Source organism: Cnephaeus nilssonii (assembly GCF_951640355.1).
Source record: "Cnephaeus nilssonii genome assembly, chromosome: 10".
Classification (NCBI taxonomy): Eukaryota; Metazoa; Chordata; class Mammalia; order Chiroptera; family Vespertilionidae; genus Cnephaeus; species Cnephaeus nilssonii.
This window is the reverse complement of record NC_137081.1, coordinates 76,070,005-76,089,627: the sequence shown is the minus strand read 5'-3', so window position 1 is coordinate 76,089,627 and position 19,623 is coordinate 76,070,005. Positions and strand designations below refer to the sequence as shown.

The following is a 19,623-nucleotide window of genomic DNA, read 5'->3' as shown; positions in this document are numbered from 1 at the left end:
AATAGACCAACTGGTGGAATAACTGAACAACCAGTCGCTGTGACGTGCGTTGACCCCCAGAGGGCATGCACGGAACATAGAGGGCATCTGCAGCAGGCGGCAGAGCATGGAACATGGTGGGCATGGGCCGTGGCGGGATGGTGGAGAAGGTGAGTGGGGGCGCCAGACCAAGGCGGCACACCGGTCGCTGTCATCTAGGCAAGCCTCTGGTGGTTACTGAAAATTCTTTGCTCCCACTGGGGCCGGCCCTGCTTGCACCCGCTGCCAGTACCAGAGCTGCCATTCACACCCACAGCTGACACCCGGCACTGGCCACAATCGCTCAGCAGTGTCAGCAGGTGCGAGTGGTGGCTGCTGGCCCCGATTGCCCCTCAGGCCTTCTCCACCTCCCCGTGCTCTTCAGGGGCAATCGGGGCCAGCAGCTGCCTCTCAAACCACTGTGGGCGACAGCCCCATTTGCACCCACTGCCAGTGCCAGAGCCGCCACTCGCACCCACTGCCACTGTCGGTCCTGCTCACTCCCGCAGCCAGCGCTAGAGCTACCGCTCGCACCTGCTGCCGGCACCTGATGACGGGCCCAGTCACTTGGTGCCGTCAGTGGGTGCGAGCAGTGGCTACCGGCCCCGATCGCCCCTGAGGGTTTCCCCCATCTCCCCCCTGCTCCTGCAGGGCGATTGGGGCAGAGGCTCCTGCTCGCATCCACTGACGGCGACGGCCCCACTCGCACCTGCTGCTGGCGCCGGCCCCAATTGTTCCGCACTGTCAGCGGGTACGAGCGGCACCGGCGCTATCAGCACCTGGGAGGGGCAGTGGGAGCAGGGCTGCCGGCAGATGGGAACAGGGACCGCAGCAGGGGGGGCCAGGCTGGGGCGCAGAGGATGGTGCCGAGACCCGCCCTTTCCCCACTGCAGCCTCACGGCCCACAGTTCCTTTCAAGGTGCAAGAATTTGTGCACTGGGCCCCTAGTAGTTTTTATAATATTTTTTTCTTCCAGGTTTGAGATTTTTAGAATAACTTGTTCTTTTAATAAAGCTAATTGATTTTTTAAATTAATATTTATTTTCCACTTTTTAAGTGATTATATGAAAGATATCTTTTAAGTGGCTAGTTAATTTATGCAGATACTCGAGAAGAAAATCGGTTTGGTTTTACCAATATCTGTTAAGCATCTGTTTTGTGTGGTACTAGTTACTATTCAAGGATATAATGAATATGTATAGTTTGTGTTAACACTGCCAGAGATGGAAATTTCCTCTATATTCAAAAAACAAACAGTACATAACATTAACATCTAGACTAACCGTTAAGAATTTACAATATTAAAAAAAAAAAAAAGAATTTACAATATTTATTCAACAAATTTTATTGAGCACCCCTAGTAGGTGCTATGCTGGGCATAGTAGAACATACCCATGGATAGTTACTACAATAATTTTTCCCCAAAACAGCTTTTATATGGTAGATAGTATCATTACTTTTGTTTTATAGGTAAAGAAATTGAGGCTCCAGGAGACTTAAGTAAAATAGCCAAAGATCATATAGCTATAAAATGACAGAATTGGGATTTCAACCAAGATCTTCTGAACTCAGAGCCTAAATGAGATATATTTGTCTAGTTCATAAGCGATATATGGTCTTTACCCTTGATGAGTAGCCGGACAATGGCAATGTGGTGTGTGATTTGTGTAGAGGCATAAAGGTAAAATAAGGACTCAGCAGAGAAGCACCACATACCATAGCTGAGGAATGAGAGTTAGCTTCCAAGAGAAGACCTGAAGGATTAAAATGTTCCAAGTAGAGGGTCAGTATTTGCAGAGGCCCAGTGATGAAGAACAGTTTGACAATGAGGAATTGAAATATTCAGAATACTTGGATTTTAGCTAGGTGACACAGGAAATGAGGAAAGTTTATTTTGGACAAATAAGCAGAGGGCAGATGATCCTAAAAGCTAGTTCAGGTAGGTGGGTTTTTACCTAGAGCATAGGTCAGCAAACTTCCTATCTAATAAAAGAGTAATATGCATATTGACCGTACCTCCGCTACACCCACAAGCCATGCCCACCAGCCATTCAGGAGCGAGTATGCAAATTAACCCAACCAAGATGGCTGCGGCCACGGAGAGAGCAGGAGGCTTGGGTTTCCCTGGCAATGGAGGAAGCCAAGCTTTCCGCCTGCCCTGGCCTGCCTTGGCCTCTGCTTAAGGCTACAAAGTTTAAATTATAGAAGATAAATAAATCCCAACAAAAATGGCTGCAGCCCCAGAGCGAGCAGGAGGCTTGGCTCCGCTCAAGGCTACGAAGTTTCAATTATAGAAGATATATAAATCCCAGATACCAGGGCCTCCGCTTGGGTCGCCGGGGGGCGTGGCCAGCCTGCAAACAACCACAGGCCCCTCACCCAAGCCACCCCATGCCCCAAGGGAACCCCCACCCTGATCCGAGACACCCTTCAGGGCAAACCAGCCGGCCCCCACCCATGCACCAGGCCTCTATCCTATCTGATCCTATCTAATATAAAAGAATAATATGCAAATTGATGGTCACTCCAACACAAGATGCCTGCCCCCATGTGGTCAAATCTGACTGCCCCCGTGTGGACACAAGATGACCGCCACAAGATGGCCAGCAGGGGAGGGCAGTTGGGAGGAACCAGGCCTGCAAGGGAGGGCAGTTGTGGGCGATCAGGCCAGCAGGAGAGGGCAGTTGGCAGGGACCAGGCCTGCAAGGTAGGGCAGTTGGGGCGATCAAGCCTGCAGGGGAGGGCAGTTAGGGGTGACCAGGCCGGCAGAGGAGGGAAGTTCCGGGCAACCAGGCCAGCAGGGGAGGGCAGTTGGGTGGGATCCAGGCCTGCAGGGGAGAGCGGTTTGGGGGGACCAGGCTTGCAGGGGAGGGCAGTTAGGGGTGACCAGGCCTGCAGGGGAGGGCAGTTAGGGCAAACAGGCTATCAGGGGAGCAGTTAGGCATCAATCAGGCTGGCAGGGGAGTGGTTAGGGGTGATCAGGCTGGCAGGCAGAAGCAGTTAGGGGCAATCAGGAAGGCAGGCAGGCGAGCAGTTGGCAGCCAGCAGTCCTGGATTGTGAGAGGGATGTCCAACTGCCCGTTTAGGCCTGATCCAGGTAGGGGGGGGTCCCAGATTGGGGAGGGTGCAGGCTGGGCAGAGGGACACATACCCCGTGCATGAATTTCATGCACCGGGCCTCTAGTTTTCTTATAAAGGGCCAGATCATAAATATTTTAGACTTTTTAAGCCATATAGTCTTTATTGCATCAATTCAAATCAGCCTTTTTAATGTGAAAGCAGCTATAGACAATACATAAGGAATGAGCATGGTTGTGTTTCAATAAAATTTTATTTGCAAAACAGGTCTGACCATAGTTTAATGACTTCTGGTCTGGTGGCTGAAAAACTAGTTAGAAGACTGTTGTTATAATACAAACAAAAATGATGGTTGCCTGAGCTAGATTCATAGCATGAGAAAAGCTGTGTTGAGGCATAACTGCTCATTCACTGCTGCAGCAACAGTCATAGTTGAGGAATGAGAGAGTTAGCTTCACCTGACAGGTAAAGTACAGATGATCAAAGTATTTGGTTAGTGAATGAGGTGGAATCTACAGACTGGTGTATACCTTGAATATCCTCCTATATAATAATCCTATATAATAAAGCGGTAATATGCAAATTAACCCTCACACCATCACAAGATGGCTGCGCCCACAGCGGAGGCAGGGTTCCCGTAACGAGCGATCAGCAGGGACCTGAGGCTGCGTGGCGCCAGGCTTGACGGGGGACCTCAGGCTATGCCCCCTGCCCCAGTGCCAGGCTGGGGTACCTCAGGCCGCGCCCCCTGCCCAGCTGGGCTTGACAGGGGACCTCAGGCCACACCCCCCGCCCCAGCACTGGGCCGGGGGCCTGAGGGTGCGCCAGAGGACCTGAGGCTGCACCCTGGCCCCAGCAAGGCTTGACAGGTCACCTGAGGCTGTGCCACCCCCCTCCCCCCCGGGCGGGGCTTTATGGAGGTGGGGCCAGCCAGGTCTGGGTCTCACCCAATGGGGGTGGGGCCGGCCGGGTCTGGGTCTCACGCAATTTCGAGGCACGCGCAGGTGGGCAGGGACTTGACTCTGGGTCCCTCGGCCAGCCCCAGACTCTGACAGGAGGAAGATTTTCATATACATTTTACTAATTTTCTTTCATCTCTGACACTTCTATTATAGAGAAAGGGCAAATAGCAATATTAAAATATTTTCTCTAATTAATTCCCTTTTAATGTGCATGAATTTCGTGCACTGGGCCACTAGTATAATAATAATAATAATGATAATGGGTTCATTTATTTGGAAGAGAATATTTTAATTTCAAATTAATTTATACTATAAAAATGAATGGCTTCAAGCATTGTGTTACCAAGCCAAAATAAAATCCAGTATCATCTATTTGTGTATGTTTATCACCATGTGGATTTGGCGGTGGGGGGGGAGGTTGGGGATACTTTTAAAATATTATTACACATGACTTTTGTTGTCATCATTGGTTTAGAGATGGCATTGTATTTGGCAAAAGCTCAACTTTATATATCTATTCTTTATTCTAGTCCCTGTGTTCCCAAGAGAATTATATTATTGACAAAAGGTGAGGAAATTTTTTAACATTTGTTTTGGTAACAATCTGACTGATGGTAATAGAAATAAAAATGTCTTATTAAAATGCCAACAGAATCCAAGATGAGGATGCCAGTAGTACCCAGCAGAGACGCCAGATATTTAGGTATTGTAAGCATGCTTTCATACAGTATTGAAAAATAAAACATTTTTTCTTTTCGTTTTTGTCTCTATTCGCTTTACAAAGTTTTATTTCTAAATTACAGAGTTAATAAAGATGCTTCAGGGAGATCAACAAATAGCCATCAAAGCAGCACTGAGAATGAGCTGAAGTACTCTGAGCCACGGCCCTGGAGCAGCACAGATTCAGATAGCTCTCTCCGCAACTTTAAACCCGCTGTAACCAAAGCCAGCAGCTTCAGTGGAATTTCTGTCCTGACAAGGGGTGATAGTTCTGGAAGCAGCAAAAGCATAAGTAGGCTTTCAAAAGCAGGTATAAATATCTGTCTAGAACTGTGCAGTCAAAACATTCATTTCCCTAATGTTGTCTGAGTTCTTTATGTTTCATACGTCTTATATAACTATCCTAAAATATAAAATTCCTGTCAGCAGTGCATTGAGCACTTTCAAAGAACTTAAAAGATAATGTTTATTGACATTAAGATTCATTCTCTATTGTGACATAAACTTAATCATGTTGGTTCAATGAAATGTCATCTCTTGTTTGAGTACCCAGAGGTGGTTGGAAATTCTTCATTGCTTATAGTTGGAAGGGGATGGTTTCTCACATAATATTATCTAACAGTGATTGCATTTTCAGCTAATACTATCAATTATTGATTGGATTTTTTATGATAAAGTTCTTCATTTGACACTCAAAAATGAATAAAATTACTGAGAAGTTTTTGAGAAACTTAAAACTAAAGAAAAATAATACGACGTAATTGTCATGAATGAGTGGAGATTTTAATAACATCCTCATTCTTTTAGCTTCTTTGCATTTAGAGCACATAACATTTAGGCTCATAACATTTTCTCTTTTCAGTTTCACGAACTGGCTTCAATATGAAGAAAGCTCTCAGGATCCTTGTAGATCCTTATTTTTATCCCAAAATAAGCATGAACATCAGTAGAAGTTGCTTCCTCTCTTTAGCCTATTTGGGTTAACCTAAACAATTGGTTTTGTACAGGTAGCAATTGAAGGGAGAGGTGTGTATTGGAAAGTGACAGTATTTTTTTAATCCCTGACTCTAGTCAATGCTTTAAATATTAAGGCTTGCAGATTGCACTTGTCACATTTTTAACTTCCATTGTAGCTATCACTAGTAAAAATGTCTTGGTATATTTGATAGAATATTGCTAAAAATAGTTAAGTTTTATGAATATAAGAAATATGCATATGTACCAAATATGCATTTATTTGAAAAATGCCCACAAAGTCTTCATAACAGAAAAAACTACTCGTGTATAGTGAGAACATCATTCAGACACTGGCAAACTAAAACATTTTAAGAACATGTACTATTTATTTATTACCTGTGTTATTTTTAGAGATAAAAAGAAATATTATTTAACTCAATAGGAAAAAATATATTTTATATAGTTCGGGTCAATAGTCATTTTGGCACAACTTAAAATAGAAGTTGTCCTTCAAAGAAAGTCTGTATTGTGGACTCACATTTGTTTATTTTATTTATTAAAGATTAATTCTCCATCCCAGAGTAAACTGTTTTTTAAAACTTGATTAACGGTATACATTATCAAAATCTTTTTTTTCTTTTTTTATTTATTCACCTTTAGCTATTATACTGAAAGTCAGTGACATTTTCTATCTTATCTTAGTGTAATAAAAAATGAAACCAACTGCAGGCATAAAAGCAGTTAAAAATAAATTATCAAATTATTTTAATAAGTACAGTGAGAAATAAATTTTAGCTAATGCTAATATAAGTAATTGGATATTTTTCATGCTATCTTTGCCCCTTGATATGATAAAAAATTGAGAGATGACTTTACATTATAGGAAAATGCTGTAATTATGAGCTGAAAATGAAAGTCTTAATGAAACTTGACAAGTGTTTCTCTAGCTAGAGAATTTATCTTTTATTTTTAATTCATACACTATTCCTAATCTTTCTGTGTTCTTATAGATAAGGGGTTTCTGATATAAGAGGCTTTGGGCATTTGGCTGTGCTAAGTTCTTTTCCCTGTGGGAAAATTATAATCTGTATATTCCTAGATGTTAATTTGAAAGGTAAAATGTATAAAACTTTGTTGTCTTGGGTAATGTGCTTTTTGTGACTCTCTGTAGCTGGTGTTATTATAAACATGCTAGTTGCATGCTTTAGCCATGTCTTTAACAACTTGAGTGATCAGTTTGCCATATTAAACTTGTTTACTGCGGGGAGGGAAAGCAAAATTGTACAGTAAATCAAAAATTACCAATGCCTTTATGTGGTAACTACATGTTATGCAATGTGAATTTTATTGTTACATATTTAAAACCTGCTTTTTTGTATGAGGTTTAAAAAATCCATATTTTTCATTACTCCTCCCTAGGTTCTGAGTCTTCTGGTAGTGTAGGGTCATCTACGGGCTCTCTTTCTCACATCCAGCAGCCTCTCCCAGGTACAGCTCTCAGCCAGTCTTCTCATGGCGCACCTGTCGTCTATCCAACTGTCAGCACTCATAGTTCTCTTTCCTTTGATGGTGGCCTAAATGGGCAAGTCGCACCTCCTAGCACTAGCTTCTTTTTGCTTCCCTTGGAAGCGGCAGGCATACCACCTGGCAGTATTCTCATCAACCCACAAACAGGTTGGTATCCCAAAAAGGTGTTTATTTCAATTGAGATATCAGGAGTTATCTGAAAATTAAAGAATACATGTTAAATCTAATGTCTGTAAATGTGTTGTTAGCTATTTATTTCTCATACGTAATTAGCACTTTTCCTAGAATAAAATTTTTCCTTTAATAAACACACTTATGCTAGAAATCTGTTAAAGGACATATTTATATCAGAAAGTATTTTTCTTGTTATGACATCATCTTTTATGCCAAATAATGGCCTAACTGTAACTAAAAACAACTCATTTCCTAGAAATGAGACAACCACCTTTGAAAGAGCTTTATTTGATTAACTTTTGATAGAAGGAGTTTTATTGGATTAAAGCTTTATTCTGGGAAAATAGTATGCATTTCATGAAGAAGAAAGTTAGAATGAGGTAGAAAGAACATGTAAGTAATTGTCCTTCGGAATATGCTCATTGTTTTCTGCTGAGGAAAAGATAAAGGAGATCTTATTAGTAAAAGAAAATAGGTAGTCACTATGAATTAATATTGACAACACACATTCTTTGCAATTAGAAAATGATTTGCATATACTGAGCATTTACTGTGTGTCATATACTGTATTAAGTGCTTTAAATACATTATTTATAATTCTTATGACAACCCTGTTGGTAGGTTAAATTCTCATTTACAGATAAGGAAACAACCTCTGAGAGGTACAGTTATAATACATTTCATTATGTCCATTGTCAAAAATGGCTTATGTAGAAAAAATGTGATCTTTTAAAAGATCACAAGAAGTCTTGGTCTTTCTTCAAAACAACATAGCCCAGTTATTTGGTAAAATAATGAAAACCTACAGCATTTGATAACCTTTCTTAAAAATTGACAGACTTAGCTGATGTGGTCACATCAAGATGGTAGTAGTCGAGCAAGGTAGATACAGGTGAGAGTGTCAGGGTCGCTGAGTGTTCCTTTTGTTTGTTGTAGAGAAATCCATGGCTTTGAATTCATTGTTTTCAGATTTCATTTGTGTTTCTTTTTTTCTTTTTAAGCTAAAAGTATTCAAACATCCGTTCCTATATAAGAATTGAATTAACATAAATAACTGACTCTTTAGAAATTCAAGTTTTGCTTAATAACAGTTATCTTCTTAGCCTTCAGGTTTATTATATTATTAAATTTCCTATTTCCTGGTGCAGGATGTAAGATGATTTAATATTTCACTATTCCCTATTCTTTTTCATTCAGAACACATCAGTTAATATATTTTTGGTAACATGATTGATTCTATTGAGTAGAAAATAATAGAGTAAGGAACTAGTCAATCTGAAATTAAATTGTATTCTTCATTTTAAATGAGTTCAAAAGTGATTTCTTTGCATATTTTCAAAATGAACAATCAGCAAATATCCAGCATGACTTGTTTTTAGTTATTTATAACCAGCACATAAATTGTCAGGAAACTAACTGATAAAAATAATTTGACTTTGGAGGACTTTTCCCACTTTAGCAGTGGCGCAGTGGATTCTTCTCTCCCAAATATTATTATATGTCATAGGTTTTTAAAAAATAGGGATTTATCATGGAAAAAATTATGTTTTGAAGGCAATGTAAGAAGCTATTATTCAGACTTCACTTATTTTCTTCTGTATTACTCCCATACTAAATGGGTATCATAGTCAGTGTCAATTTATTTCACATAGTCTTTTAAAAAAAAAATAATCTACTGTATAGTGAGGAAAAATACTAATCTTTGAATCTATATGTGTATTGAAAAAACTCTGGAAGAAGGTATCCAAATAGGTAACGATAAGATTATGGGGGATTTATTTTCTTTTTTATCTCTATTTGTTGGTTATTTTCCCACAATAAAAATATTAGAAAAAGTTGTTTAGAATGTGTGTAGAGAAAGAGTAAAATTTACTCAGTAACTTAAAATATCCCTCTGATAATTAGTAAACACTGAAAACAAGCCTCAGAATCCATATTAAAGCTCTCCCTAGTTTTCTCTCTTACCTGTCAATAAATCGCACTGAAATTAAAAATGATTATTTTAGAAAATAATTTAGAATTTAAAAATTATTTACCATTTTTAACAAGTTAGAAACTACAAAATAAGGATACTGCCATCAAGTCTATGTTTAAAATTCGAAGCAGTCAACCATTTAAATTTTTACTCAGTTTTAATTTTATTAGTTAAATATACACAAAGTGGCCTGTAAATTAGCTACTTCCCACCATTTAATCAAGGCTAATTAATAATGTTCTAGTATCCCAAAGTCAAGCATTTTGTTCTTGAAACTGAAATGTATTGCAGCACTAAAGCACCACAATCTTGTAACTAAACTCTAGAGCAAGATGTATTCAGAAGCCAGAGGCTTTCAGAAAATAATGTGTATTATAAAATAAACTTGAGTAAATTTTGGAGTAGTAGCCTTACAGTAAAACACTGCAGAAACTTTGGAATATTTACTATAAATGAGAAAAATAAAGACTATTAATAGCTTCATATCAGGTCAGACTTTGCCTCCTAAGCTAGGAAAAATCTTTTGGTTTTTAAAAACTTGAGGCTTTGAAATTGTGACTAAGGATTGTAGACATGTACTGTAAATTGTTACTAGAATGACCTATTTTCAAACTCTGTTGTAAATGAATTTTTTTTTCTTCTCTTTAAATTTTTTAGGTCAGCCCTTCATAAACCCAGATGGGAGTCCAGTTGTATATAATCCTCCTATGACTCAACAGCCCATTAGAACCCAAGTGCCTGGACCTGCACAGCCACCTCTGCCACCCCCACCACCTCAACAACAACCAGCTAATCACATTTTCTCACAGGTGCACATATCCACGATTACATAATGCTAAGTTCACCCGCCTTTGCATATTTGGGACTAAATTCACTAATTATAATTGAGATAGCCCATGTAAGTATCTCTTAGAACTGTAATATTCTCCACCAGTGATGCCCCACTCACTACTTGTAGGAAGAGAGAGGTTAACTCAAAGGGCTTTTCAGCTAATAAATACAGAATATATATTGGGGGGAAGGGAATTTTGTATCTTATGAGCCCCTGGTGAGTATTTTATCCCTATTTCACAACAGGAAGAAAAGGATAAGAGGTATAAAAATAAAACTAGGATTGTTCATTATCCCAGTGATGAAAGTGTGTTTTAAAATTCAACAGATCAGTAGTTTGAAGAAACTGAGTTGAGTTGCTCAAGTTCTACACTAAAAATTTCACTAATGAGAAAATGCAGAGTAATTTCTTGTGAAAGAAGTATGGTGATAAACTTGAACTAGAGAATTTTCGTTAGTTTTGCTCACAAATTATATCATTTGTATTGAAGGGATGAAGAATGTACAAGCCATTTTGATAAAGTTATCAAATATTTTGAAGGGCTGAAAATAATTGTTCTTCTGGCAATTAACACTCCCAATACTGGGCAAGGCAGTTTATTTAAAGTAAATGGACGTCAAGGATTTTGATGCATTCCTAAGACTATAAATATGAATTCATATATGTAGAGGAGATTGCCTGAAACTATTTCCAAAGACTCCCATATTCACTTCCCAACCCTGTTTGATTATATATACCCAGTTGCATATTAAACTACTTAAAACTCCCTCCCTATTCTTCTCTGCCTTAGCTTAATTCAACTTGATCCTAAAGTGTTTTTCTTTCATTTTGTTATCATGTGGTGGTTTTTGTAGCACTGTGTATTTCACTAGGAGCTCTATAGGACTGATTTTCATTTTATTTAATTCAGTTAAAATAATGTTAGTCTGGTAGCTTCAAAAAATTCTAAGGATTTATCTATGGTTATATACCTCTTAAAAATAACTTTGAAGACATATGTAAAACATAAGACAATTAAAAAAGGTTGTTTAAAAAATATAACTTGGATTTAGTTATGAGACTATTGTAAGGGAAGGTGTAGTAGACCATTTACTTTAGAAATAAATTCCTTAATGGACTATAATTTGAAATCTTAGGATATACATCAAATTCCATGGCTCTTTTTCCTGGCATTCTTCATAATTCATCATCAGTTATAAAAATAGAGAATGGATGAACAGATGATACTCAGTAACTATCTTTTGCACACTGAGATATTCATCAACGGAATTTCAAATAACCACACAAAAGAATGCGGTGATTTCCAAAGCCTGCAGATGGGCTACATTTCTTGCAACCAATCACTTTAAGTGGGTGTTGTTTTGCAGCCAGTTACATTTTAAATAGGAAAAGGAGGTGCTAAGGCTTTTTTTTTTCTAAGTGGTATCAAAATCTTACTTTAGCCCATCCGGCGTGGCTCAGTTGAGCATTGACCTAGGAACCAGGAGGTCACAGTTTGATTCCCATCAGGTCAGGGCACATGCCTGGGTTGTAAACCCGATCCCCATTGGGGAACGTGCAGGAGGCAGCCAATCAATGATTCTCTCTCAGCATTAATGTTTCTATCTCTCTCTCTCTTTCCCTTCCTCTATGAAATCAATAAAAATATATTTAGGGGGGGAAATGCCCAGCCGGTGTGGTTCAGTGGTTGGGGGTCAACCCAGGAACCAAGAGGTCACTGGTTCAATAACTGGTCAGGGCACATGCCCGGGTTGCGGGCTCTATTCCCTTAGAGGGCAACCTGTTTCTCTCTATCCCTGTCCCTTCCTTTCTCTAAAAAAAAAAAAAAAAATTAATAAAAACATTAAAAATATTTTTTTTACTTTGATCGGCCAGTTTCCTTAACCCACATTTTTCTCATTACCACTTGACACTCTGGTAGACATTAATACATACCCTTGGTGCTCATAGTGCTCTTTCATTTATCACAGAGCAGGCTAAAGCTTGTCTTCATCTGACACCTACATAGTAGGTCAAGTTGTCTGGAAGAAAGTTATATCTTAATGATTGTCTACCTTAACAACACATTCAATACCCTGGAACTTCTAAAGCTACTACACCTCATTTAGTGTGATAGGTGCTGTCATCCATGAGGAAGCTTGCTCATTTCTAGTTGAGAAGTTAGTGAAGAAACAGTAGGTACTTCAAAGATCTTTCAGCTTTTACCTTTTTTAGTACTTTTACTTTAATTCTAGATTTTCTTGTAAGGTTCTAAGCTAATATAAGCCTTTCATATTTTTAGAAACTCTTGCGTTGATATTGTAAAAATGCAACTCGTTTTTACATCTTAATTGTCATAAGAATTTCTTCCTTTTTAGATTATCCCCTAATACTGTTGGTTTATTTTACAATTTTAAAGTATTCTCTTTGGAAATATTCCAGAGGGAGATTCATATATATACATTTTGACCAAAAGTAAGACTTTTTATTAGGTAAAATTGCCTGGGTTCCTCCATTGCTTGCTAACATGACTGTGTACAGGTCACTTAACTCACCTTAGCCTGATTGCCCACATATAAAATGGATTATGATTATAATAATTTTTAAGCCAATATGTATATTACCCCCTTTGTAATAAACTATGTAAATATAAGATTGGAACTCTAAATCAGATGTCAATGTTAGCTTATAGATGGCCAGCTATATTCCATAAAATTTAGGAATGATTAAAATTTTTTTTTATTTTTCAAAACACCTGTTTATTGAGTGCCTTTGGGAAACTTTTTCCCCCTGAAATGCAGGCGTGTACCATTAGTGAAAAAAATTGCAAGAACTAGTTTTCTCAGCTTGTTTGTTTGTTTGTTTGTTTTGTTAATCCTCACCCGAGGATATTTTTTCCATTGATTTTTAGAGAGAGGGGTTGTGGGGAAGAGAGAGAAAGATCGATTGGTTGCCTCCCTCAAGCACCAGGTCTGGAGAACAAACCTGCCACCCAGGTACATGCCCTTGACCAGGAATCGAACCCGAGACCCTTTGGTGTGCAGGCCAACCCTCTACCACTGAGCCACTCCAGCCAGGGCAAGTTTCTCAGATTTTAATAAAAATTTTTAGTTATAAGAAAAATATGTTTATCTTCCATATATAAAAGAGATGTGTTTGTGTGTCTGCATGTTGCTGTATGTATGTGTGTGTTGTTTCTTTAGGCTGTTGTTCTTAATGATACCTCTAGTACATTTTTCTTTAAAATTTATGCACTTCGGTCCCAAAAGAGTACCTCATTGTGCCATATCAAATAAAGGCGGTAACTGGCATAGATGTTATGTAAGTTATTACTGTCTGATAACAAAATAAGTGAAGTTTTTATTTTATTATTTAGTGTTATATAACTAAGTAGAGCAGCCCCTTCATCAAATCAGGAAGGAAGGAAAAGTGGTTTTGTTTTGACTGACCTAAACCACGGGTATTGGTTAGATAATAGGATTTAAAGTACCTGTTTCAGTGAATCTAATCTTTTTATGACAAAGTTATCTTTCTAATTGTGTATTAAATTTAAGCATAGGTATATTCTCAATTTTTACTATGTAGTTTCCTCATTTTGCATTGTTTTTGTTGTTTCCTACATTGTTGTGTTGAAGATGACTTTATAAATCTAGTTTAAGCTATTGCCAAAAAAATGACTCCATTTTCTGCAGTTCTTCTAATATTTTATTCTGACATTAACGTTGTTTGCCAACCTGTTATTCCTTAGCCTGTTTGTCTTCTGCAGTCCTCTTCACAGCCTATTCCGTACTCTACAGCTCATTTCCCATCCCCGCTCCTGCCAATCTCACCCACCCAGCAATACTCCGTGGTACTATTTCTCTATTCACTCCTGCATTGTTTTTGTGGATGGATGTGTGATGAAGGCTCGTGAATGTGGTTAAAGTCAGGGATACATATATACTGAAAAGTGTTTCTATCCTGTATTAGAAATAAGTTAATTTTCTTTCATAAAATACTAGAGGCCTGGTGCACAAAATTCATTCACTGGGAGTGGGAGAGAGGGTGTCCCTCAGCCCTGCTTGTGCCCTCTCGCAGTCCGGGACCCCTCAAGGGATGTAGTAGTGCGGCAGGCAGCCAGGAAAAACCCTGAATCAGTGCCAGGCACCCCACCGCTCGCACTCATCCCAGGCCCGCTGCGCCTGCTGTCGCTGAGTCAGGAGAGGCTTCCCACTTTGGCAGCTGCATTTGCCAGCCATGAGCCCGGCTTCTGGCTGAGCAGTGCTCCCCTTGTGGGAGCACACTGACCATCAAGGGGCAGCTCCTGCGTTGAACGTCTGTCCCCTGGTGGTCAGTACGCATCATAGTGACCAGTCTTTCTGGTCATCCCGTTGTAATGGTCACTTAAGCTTTTATTATATAGATTTGTTATGTTGGCTTATCACAGTGTTTGTATAATCTCTAATCTTTTCCTTTCTTTCATAATGAGATCATTTTCATGTAGACAATTCTAGTCCTAACATGTTTTCACTGCTTTTCTCATTGAGGTCAGTGCAGCTCAATGCAATCCTGTGATGGCAGCTTTCATCTGGAGATAGGCTTTCTAGTCTTTCCCCAAAGCCATAGGCCCCGTATACTTAATGCCAGTTACTAGGGTGAATTGAACTTAAAACTACGAGAGACATCCTCCTAAGTAAATTTCTAACAAAGATCTCTAGATATGTAATCTGTGACTATAAAGTAATGGTACCTCCTTTAATCCCAAGTATGTCTCAAAGTTACACCGCACGTAGGGCTCAGTTGCACCACTGCTGTATGTTTTCTGTGTGACCTGTAGTTAGTAATCATGTGAAACAGTGATATACAGTACTTCTTGCATAGTGCCTAACATGAAATATTCAGTAAATATCAGTTTCCTTCCCTTAAAACGAATCTCCCTAATAACATTCTTTCCCCATCACATTTTGAAAATGCTTTCCAAGTTAAATTACTAGCTATATCTTAAAATCACTCTACACTTTTTACAAATGTTTTGTTTTATTTGGGGTAGTTTTGTTTTGAGCTGGAGGCAACCTTATTTACCAGCTTTGGCTCTTAATGATTTTCAAAAATCACTTCCAGGCTGAAAAAGTGAAATTTTGCCAGCATTTTAAAGATTGACAACATTAAAAGGAATAACATAAAAGCCTCAAAATGTTTTGAAAAATGGCAGATCATTGGAATAACAAAATTGACTTTTTGCCAAGATGACTCTAATGGTGGTGTGCAGTTATGGTATCTCTTTTTAAAATATTGGTAATTACAACTAGTGTATTTAGATATATTTTTCCCTTTTGAAACTATGCACTGAGTTAGGAGAACAGAGCAGCTATTTGGGAGGAGTAAAACCATGTATTTTCAATCATTAAATCGGGTTCCCATTTTCATCCCTTATCTTCGCTATAGTCTTAATTTACTTTGGGGAAAAAACACACAGCAGACTATAGAAATTACAGACATGTAATTTGGATCTGACAGCTTCATTGCCCAACTTTTTTTCAGTTTTCCTCTTAGTAAAATGTGGAGGTGTGATATATATTGTTGCCAATCTGCGGCTCCTTGGGAGCAGAGAAATGCCATTTTAACCCTGTTGTTTTTATTTCAGTACGATATTATCTAGTCAAAACTGGTATTTATATTGTTGAGCCAGATAAACATTTGTCGGGTAACATAAATCACAACCCTATCTTGGCTGGGCACCATTGCCTGCTCACCAAGTAGCAAAAGCAGTAAGAAACGATTGTTTGGATTTCATTTGTCTGACATGTGACTTAAGGAACAGACTGAAACAGATTAGGGAATAGAATTAGGGCTAAATTATTTTTGAGAAATTAGAAAAAGGACAAAGTGGATAGATTTTCTATTTAATTTCTGCTAGTATATTTGTTAGGTATGATAGGAGACACAAAGATGCTTTTAGTGAATCTTGCCTTCTAGGAAGAGGGGCGATGATTGAAAGTGAAGAATAATTAGTACTGTGCCTTACTAGTTACCTGGAGTTTGAAGTCCTTTCAGTTTCACTTTCACATCCTAATGTGCTTTTTAAAATTTTTTTTTATTAAATTTATTGGGATGACATTGGTCAACATCAGCATATAGGTTTTAGGTGTGGGTTTCTATGCTAATGTGCTTTTAATATTTATTTAAATAAGTGTTTTTTTATTGTTTGTGAAATGTTGTTATACCCTACTCTTCTGCATGCTATGCATTTCCATTACATGTATTTTATAAGCAATTTGTAGTGACAGCATTGTAATATTCCTCTTTCCTGCCTTAGAGTTTAATTTTCTAGAAGCTGTTCTTTTATTAAGTCATGTCTGATAAAGATATATGATTTCCATAATATACACTATTGTAACTCATCTTAAAATACAGGAAGTAGTTTTCTTTGATAAGTTTGGTCTGTATATGGAAGGCATACTGATTTGACTTTTTCCTTTTTTATCAGGACAACCTTGGGTCTCAGTTTAGCCACATGAGTCTTGCCCGCCAGCCATCTACAGATGGTTCTGACCCTCATGCTACCATGTTCCAGTCCACTGTTGTTCTTCAGTCCCCACAGCAGTCTGGTTATATCATGACAGCGGCTCCTCCACCACCACTACTGCCACCACCACCTCCTCCTCCTCCTCCCCCTCCCCCTCCCCCTCTGCCACCTGGGCAGCCAGTCCCTACTGCTGGCTATTCTGCTTCTGGTCACCCTGTCAGCCAGCCTGTGCTCCAGCAGCAGGGATATATTCAGCAGCCCTCACCACAGGTAGGTCGCTTTTTCACCTCCCCCTCTGTGGAGGCTTTTCATTTAAGATCACTTTTAACATTAGAGTCTTTTTGTTAATTTGTTTTTTGTTAATCCTCACCTGAGGATATTTTTCCATTGATTTTTAGAGAGAGTGAAAGGGAGGGGGAGGGACAGAATGAGAGAGAAACATCAGTTGGTGCCCGCACTCAACTAAGGCTAGGAATCGAGCCTGCAACCCAGGTATGTGCCCTTGACCTGAGACCCTTCAGTCCTCAGGCAAAACTGGCTAGGACTACATTAGAGTGTTTATTTGTAATTTGACAGGGAAAGAATTTGTGCAAGCCCAGCTGGTGTGGCTCAATGGTTGAGCGTCGAGGCCACGGCTCAATTCTGGGTCAGGGCACAGGCCTGGGTTGTGGGCTGGATCCCCAGTAGGGGGTATGCAAGAGGCAGCCGATCAATGATTTTCATCCTTGATGTTTCTATTTCTCTCCCTCTCCCTTCCTCTCTGAAATGGATAAAAAAAATTTTTTTAAAAAGCATTTATAAGGATGTGTAAGCAAAACTTGTCATCGTTTTCTTTTCTCTGGTGATTTTCAAGTGCATGCTAGACAACAACATAACAGTTGAGTAAATTATGTGATTTTGGAGTTTTCCTTCTGACTCAGGTTTGTTTTTTATAATTTGCTTAAATGAAACACATTAAAGTAAATGCACTATAAAAATAAAATGCAGCCCTAGTGGGTTTGGCTCATTGGATAGAGCATCGGCCTGTGGATTGAAGGGTCATAAGTTCATTTCTGGTCAAGGGCACATGCCCAGGTTGCAAGCTCAATCCCCGGTAGGGATCATGTAGCGGGGAGAGCTGATCAATGATTCTCTCTCATCATCATTGTTATTTCTATCTCTATCTTTCTCTTTCTTCCTCTCTGAATTCAATAAAAAATATATACATATGTGTATATATGTGTATATATATATATATATATATATATATATATATATATAAAAGCATTTTTATAAATAAGTAAAATGCATTTTGCCCAGCTGGCATGTCTCAGTGGTTTAGCATTGACCCATGAACCAGGAGGTCACAGTTCAGTTCCCAGTCAGGGCACATGCCTGGGTTGCGGACCAGATCCCCAGTGTGGGGCATGGAGAAGGCAGCCAATCAGTAGTGATTCTCTCATCATTGATATTTCTATCTCTTTCTCCCTATTCCTTCCTTTCTGAAATCAATAATAAAAATATATTTTGAACTAAAGTCCTATATAATAAAAGCGTAGTATGCAAATTGTTCCCTCGACCAGGAGTTTGTCTGGGAGTTCAACCAGGGGGCAGGGCCGGCCAGGGGAAGGGAGAGTGGTCGCGGCAGGCGGCCGGGGGAAGGGAGGGAGGCCCCAGCTGGCGGCAGCGTCAGGCGACTGGGGGAAGGGAGGGAGTACCCAGCCAGCAGCCAGCAACTGCTAGGGACCCTACCAGTGCATGAATTTCATGCACTGGGCCTCTAGTAAATAAAAATAAAATGCATTTTAAGAATAGATCAGTTTGGGGAGAGTTAACATCTTAACACTATTGAATTTTCCAGTACAGGAACATGTTATCTCTCACCATTTACGAAGATCTTCCTTAATTGTTCTCAACAATATTTTGTAGTTTTCATTATATAAGTATTACCTATATTTTCTTAACTGGCCAGACTCCATCTATGCACAAATTCATGCACCGGGCCTCTAATATATTATATATATACACACTGAGTGGCCAGATTATTATGATCTCTGAATGCATAATAATCTGGCCACTCAGTGTATATCCTATATAATAAAAGGCTAATATGCAAATTGTCCCCTCCACCAGGAGTTCGACCAACAGGCAGGCTGGCCGGCCAACCGCCCATGTCCCCTCCCCCTGGCCAGGCTGGCCACAAAGCTTTCCGCACACCCTGGCCGGGCCCACCCGCTTAAGGCTACAAAGTTTCAATTGTAGAAGGTGAATTAACTGCCACAGAAATGGCTGCCACCCCGGAGGGAACAGCAGGCTTGGCTCCGCTCCAGGCTACAAAGTTTCAATTGTAGAAGGAAAATAAATCCCAGATACCAGGGCCTCTGCTTGGGTTGCTAGGGGGCGTGGCCGGCCTGCAAACCACCACAGGCCCCTCGCTCAGGCCACCCCACGCCCCAAGGGAACCCCCACCCTGATCCGGGACACCCTTCAGGGCAAACCAGCTGGCCCCCACCCGTGCACCAGGCCTCTATCCTATCTAATAAAGGCGTAATATGCAAATTGACCATCATTCCAACACACAAGATGGCTGCCCCCATGTGGACACAAGATGGCCGCCACAAGATGGCCAGCAGGGGAGGGCAGTTGGGAGGAACCAGGCCTGCAAGGGAGGGCAGTTGTGGGTGATTAGGCCAGCAGGGGAGGGCATTTGGGAGGGACCAGGCCTGCAAGGGAGGGCAGTTGTGGGTGATCAGGCCAGCAGTGGAGGGCAGTTGGGAGGGACCAGGCCTGCAAGGGAGGGCAGTTGGGGGTGATCAAGCCTGCAGGGGAGGGCAGTTAGGGGTGACCAGGCTGGCAAAGGAGGGAAGTTGGGGGCAACCGGGCCTGCAGGGAAGGGCAGTTGGGTGGGGCCAGGCCT

General features: G+C 40.1%; 1 protein-coding gene across 6 annotated transcripts in view; it reads left to right on the top strand.

Annotated features, from left to right (window-relative positions):
• Positions 1-19,623, top strand: part of R3HDM1 (R3H domain containing 1) — a 126,999-nt gene that overhangs the window by 39,338 nt on the left and 68,038 nt on the right. For 2 of the 6 annotated variants that reach the window (XM_079781897.1, XM_079781898.1), the window contains 6 exons: positions 4,589-4,626; positions 4,711-4,761; positions 4,862-5,088; positions 7,155-7,409; positions 10,069-10,220; positions 16,689-16,997. In XM_079781897.1, coding sequence (XP_079638023.1) covers positions 4,589-4,626; positions 4,711-4,761; positions 4,862-5,088; positions 7,155-7,409; positions 10,069-10,220; positions 16,689-16,997 — 1,032 coding nt within the window. Of the gene's footprint in view, positions 1-4,588; positions 4,627-4,710; positions 4,762-4,861; positions 5,089-7,154; positions 7,410-10,068; positions 10,221-13,970; positions 14,073-16,688; positions 16,998-19,623 lie in introns of all 6 variants that reach the window. The other 4 variants (XM_079781900.1, XM_079781901.1, XM_079781902.1 and 1 more) reach the window with 3 other exon arrangements.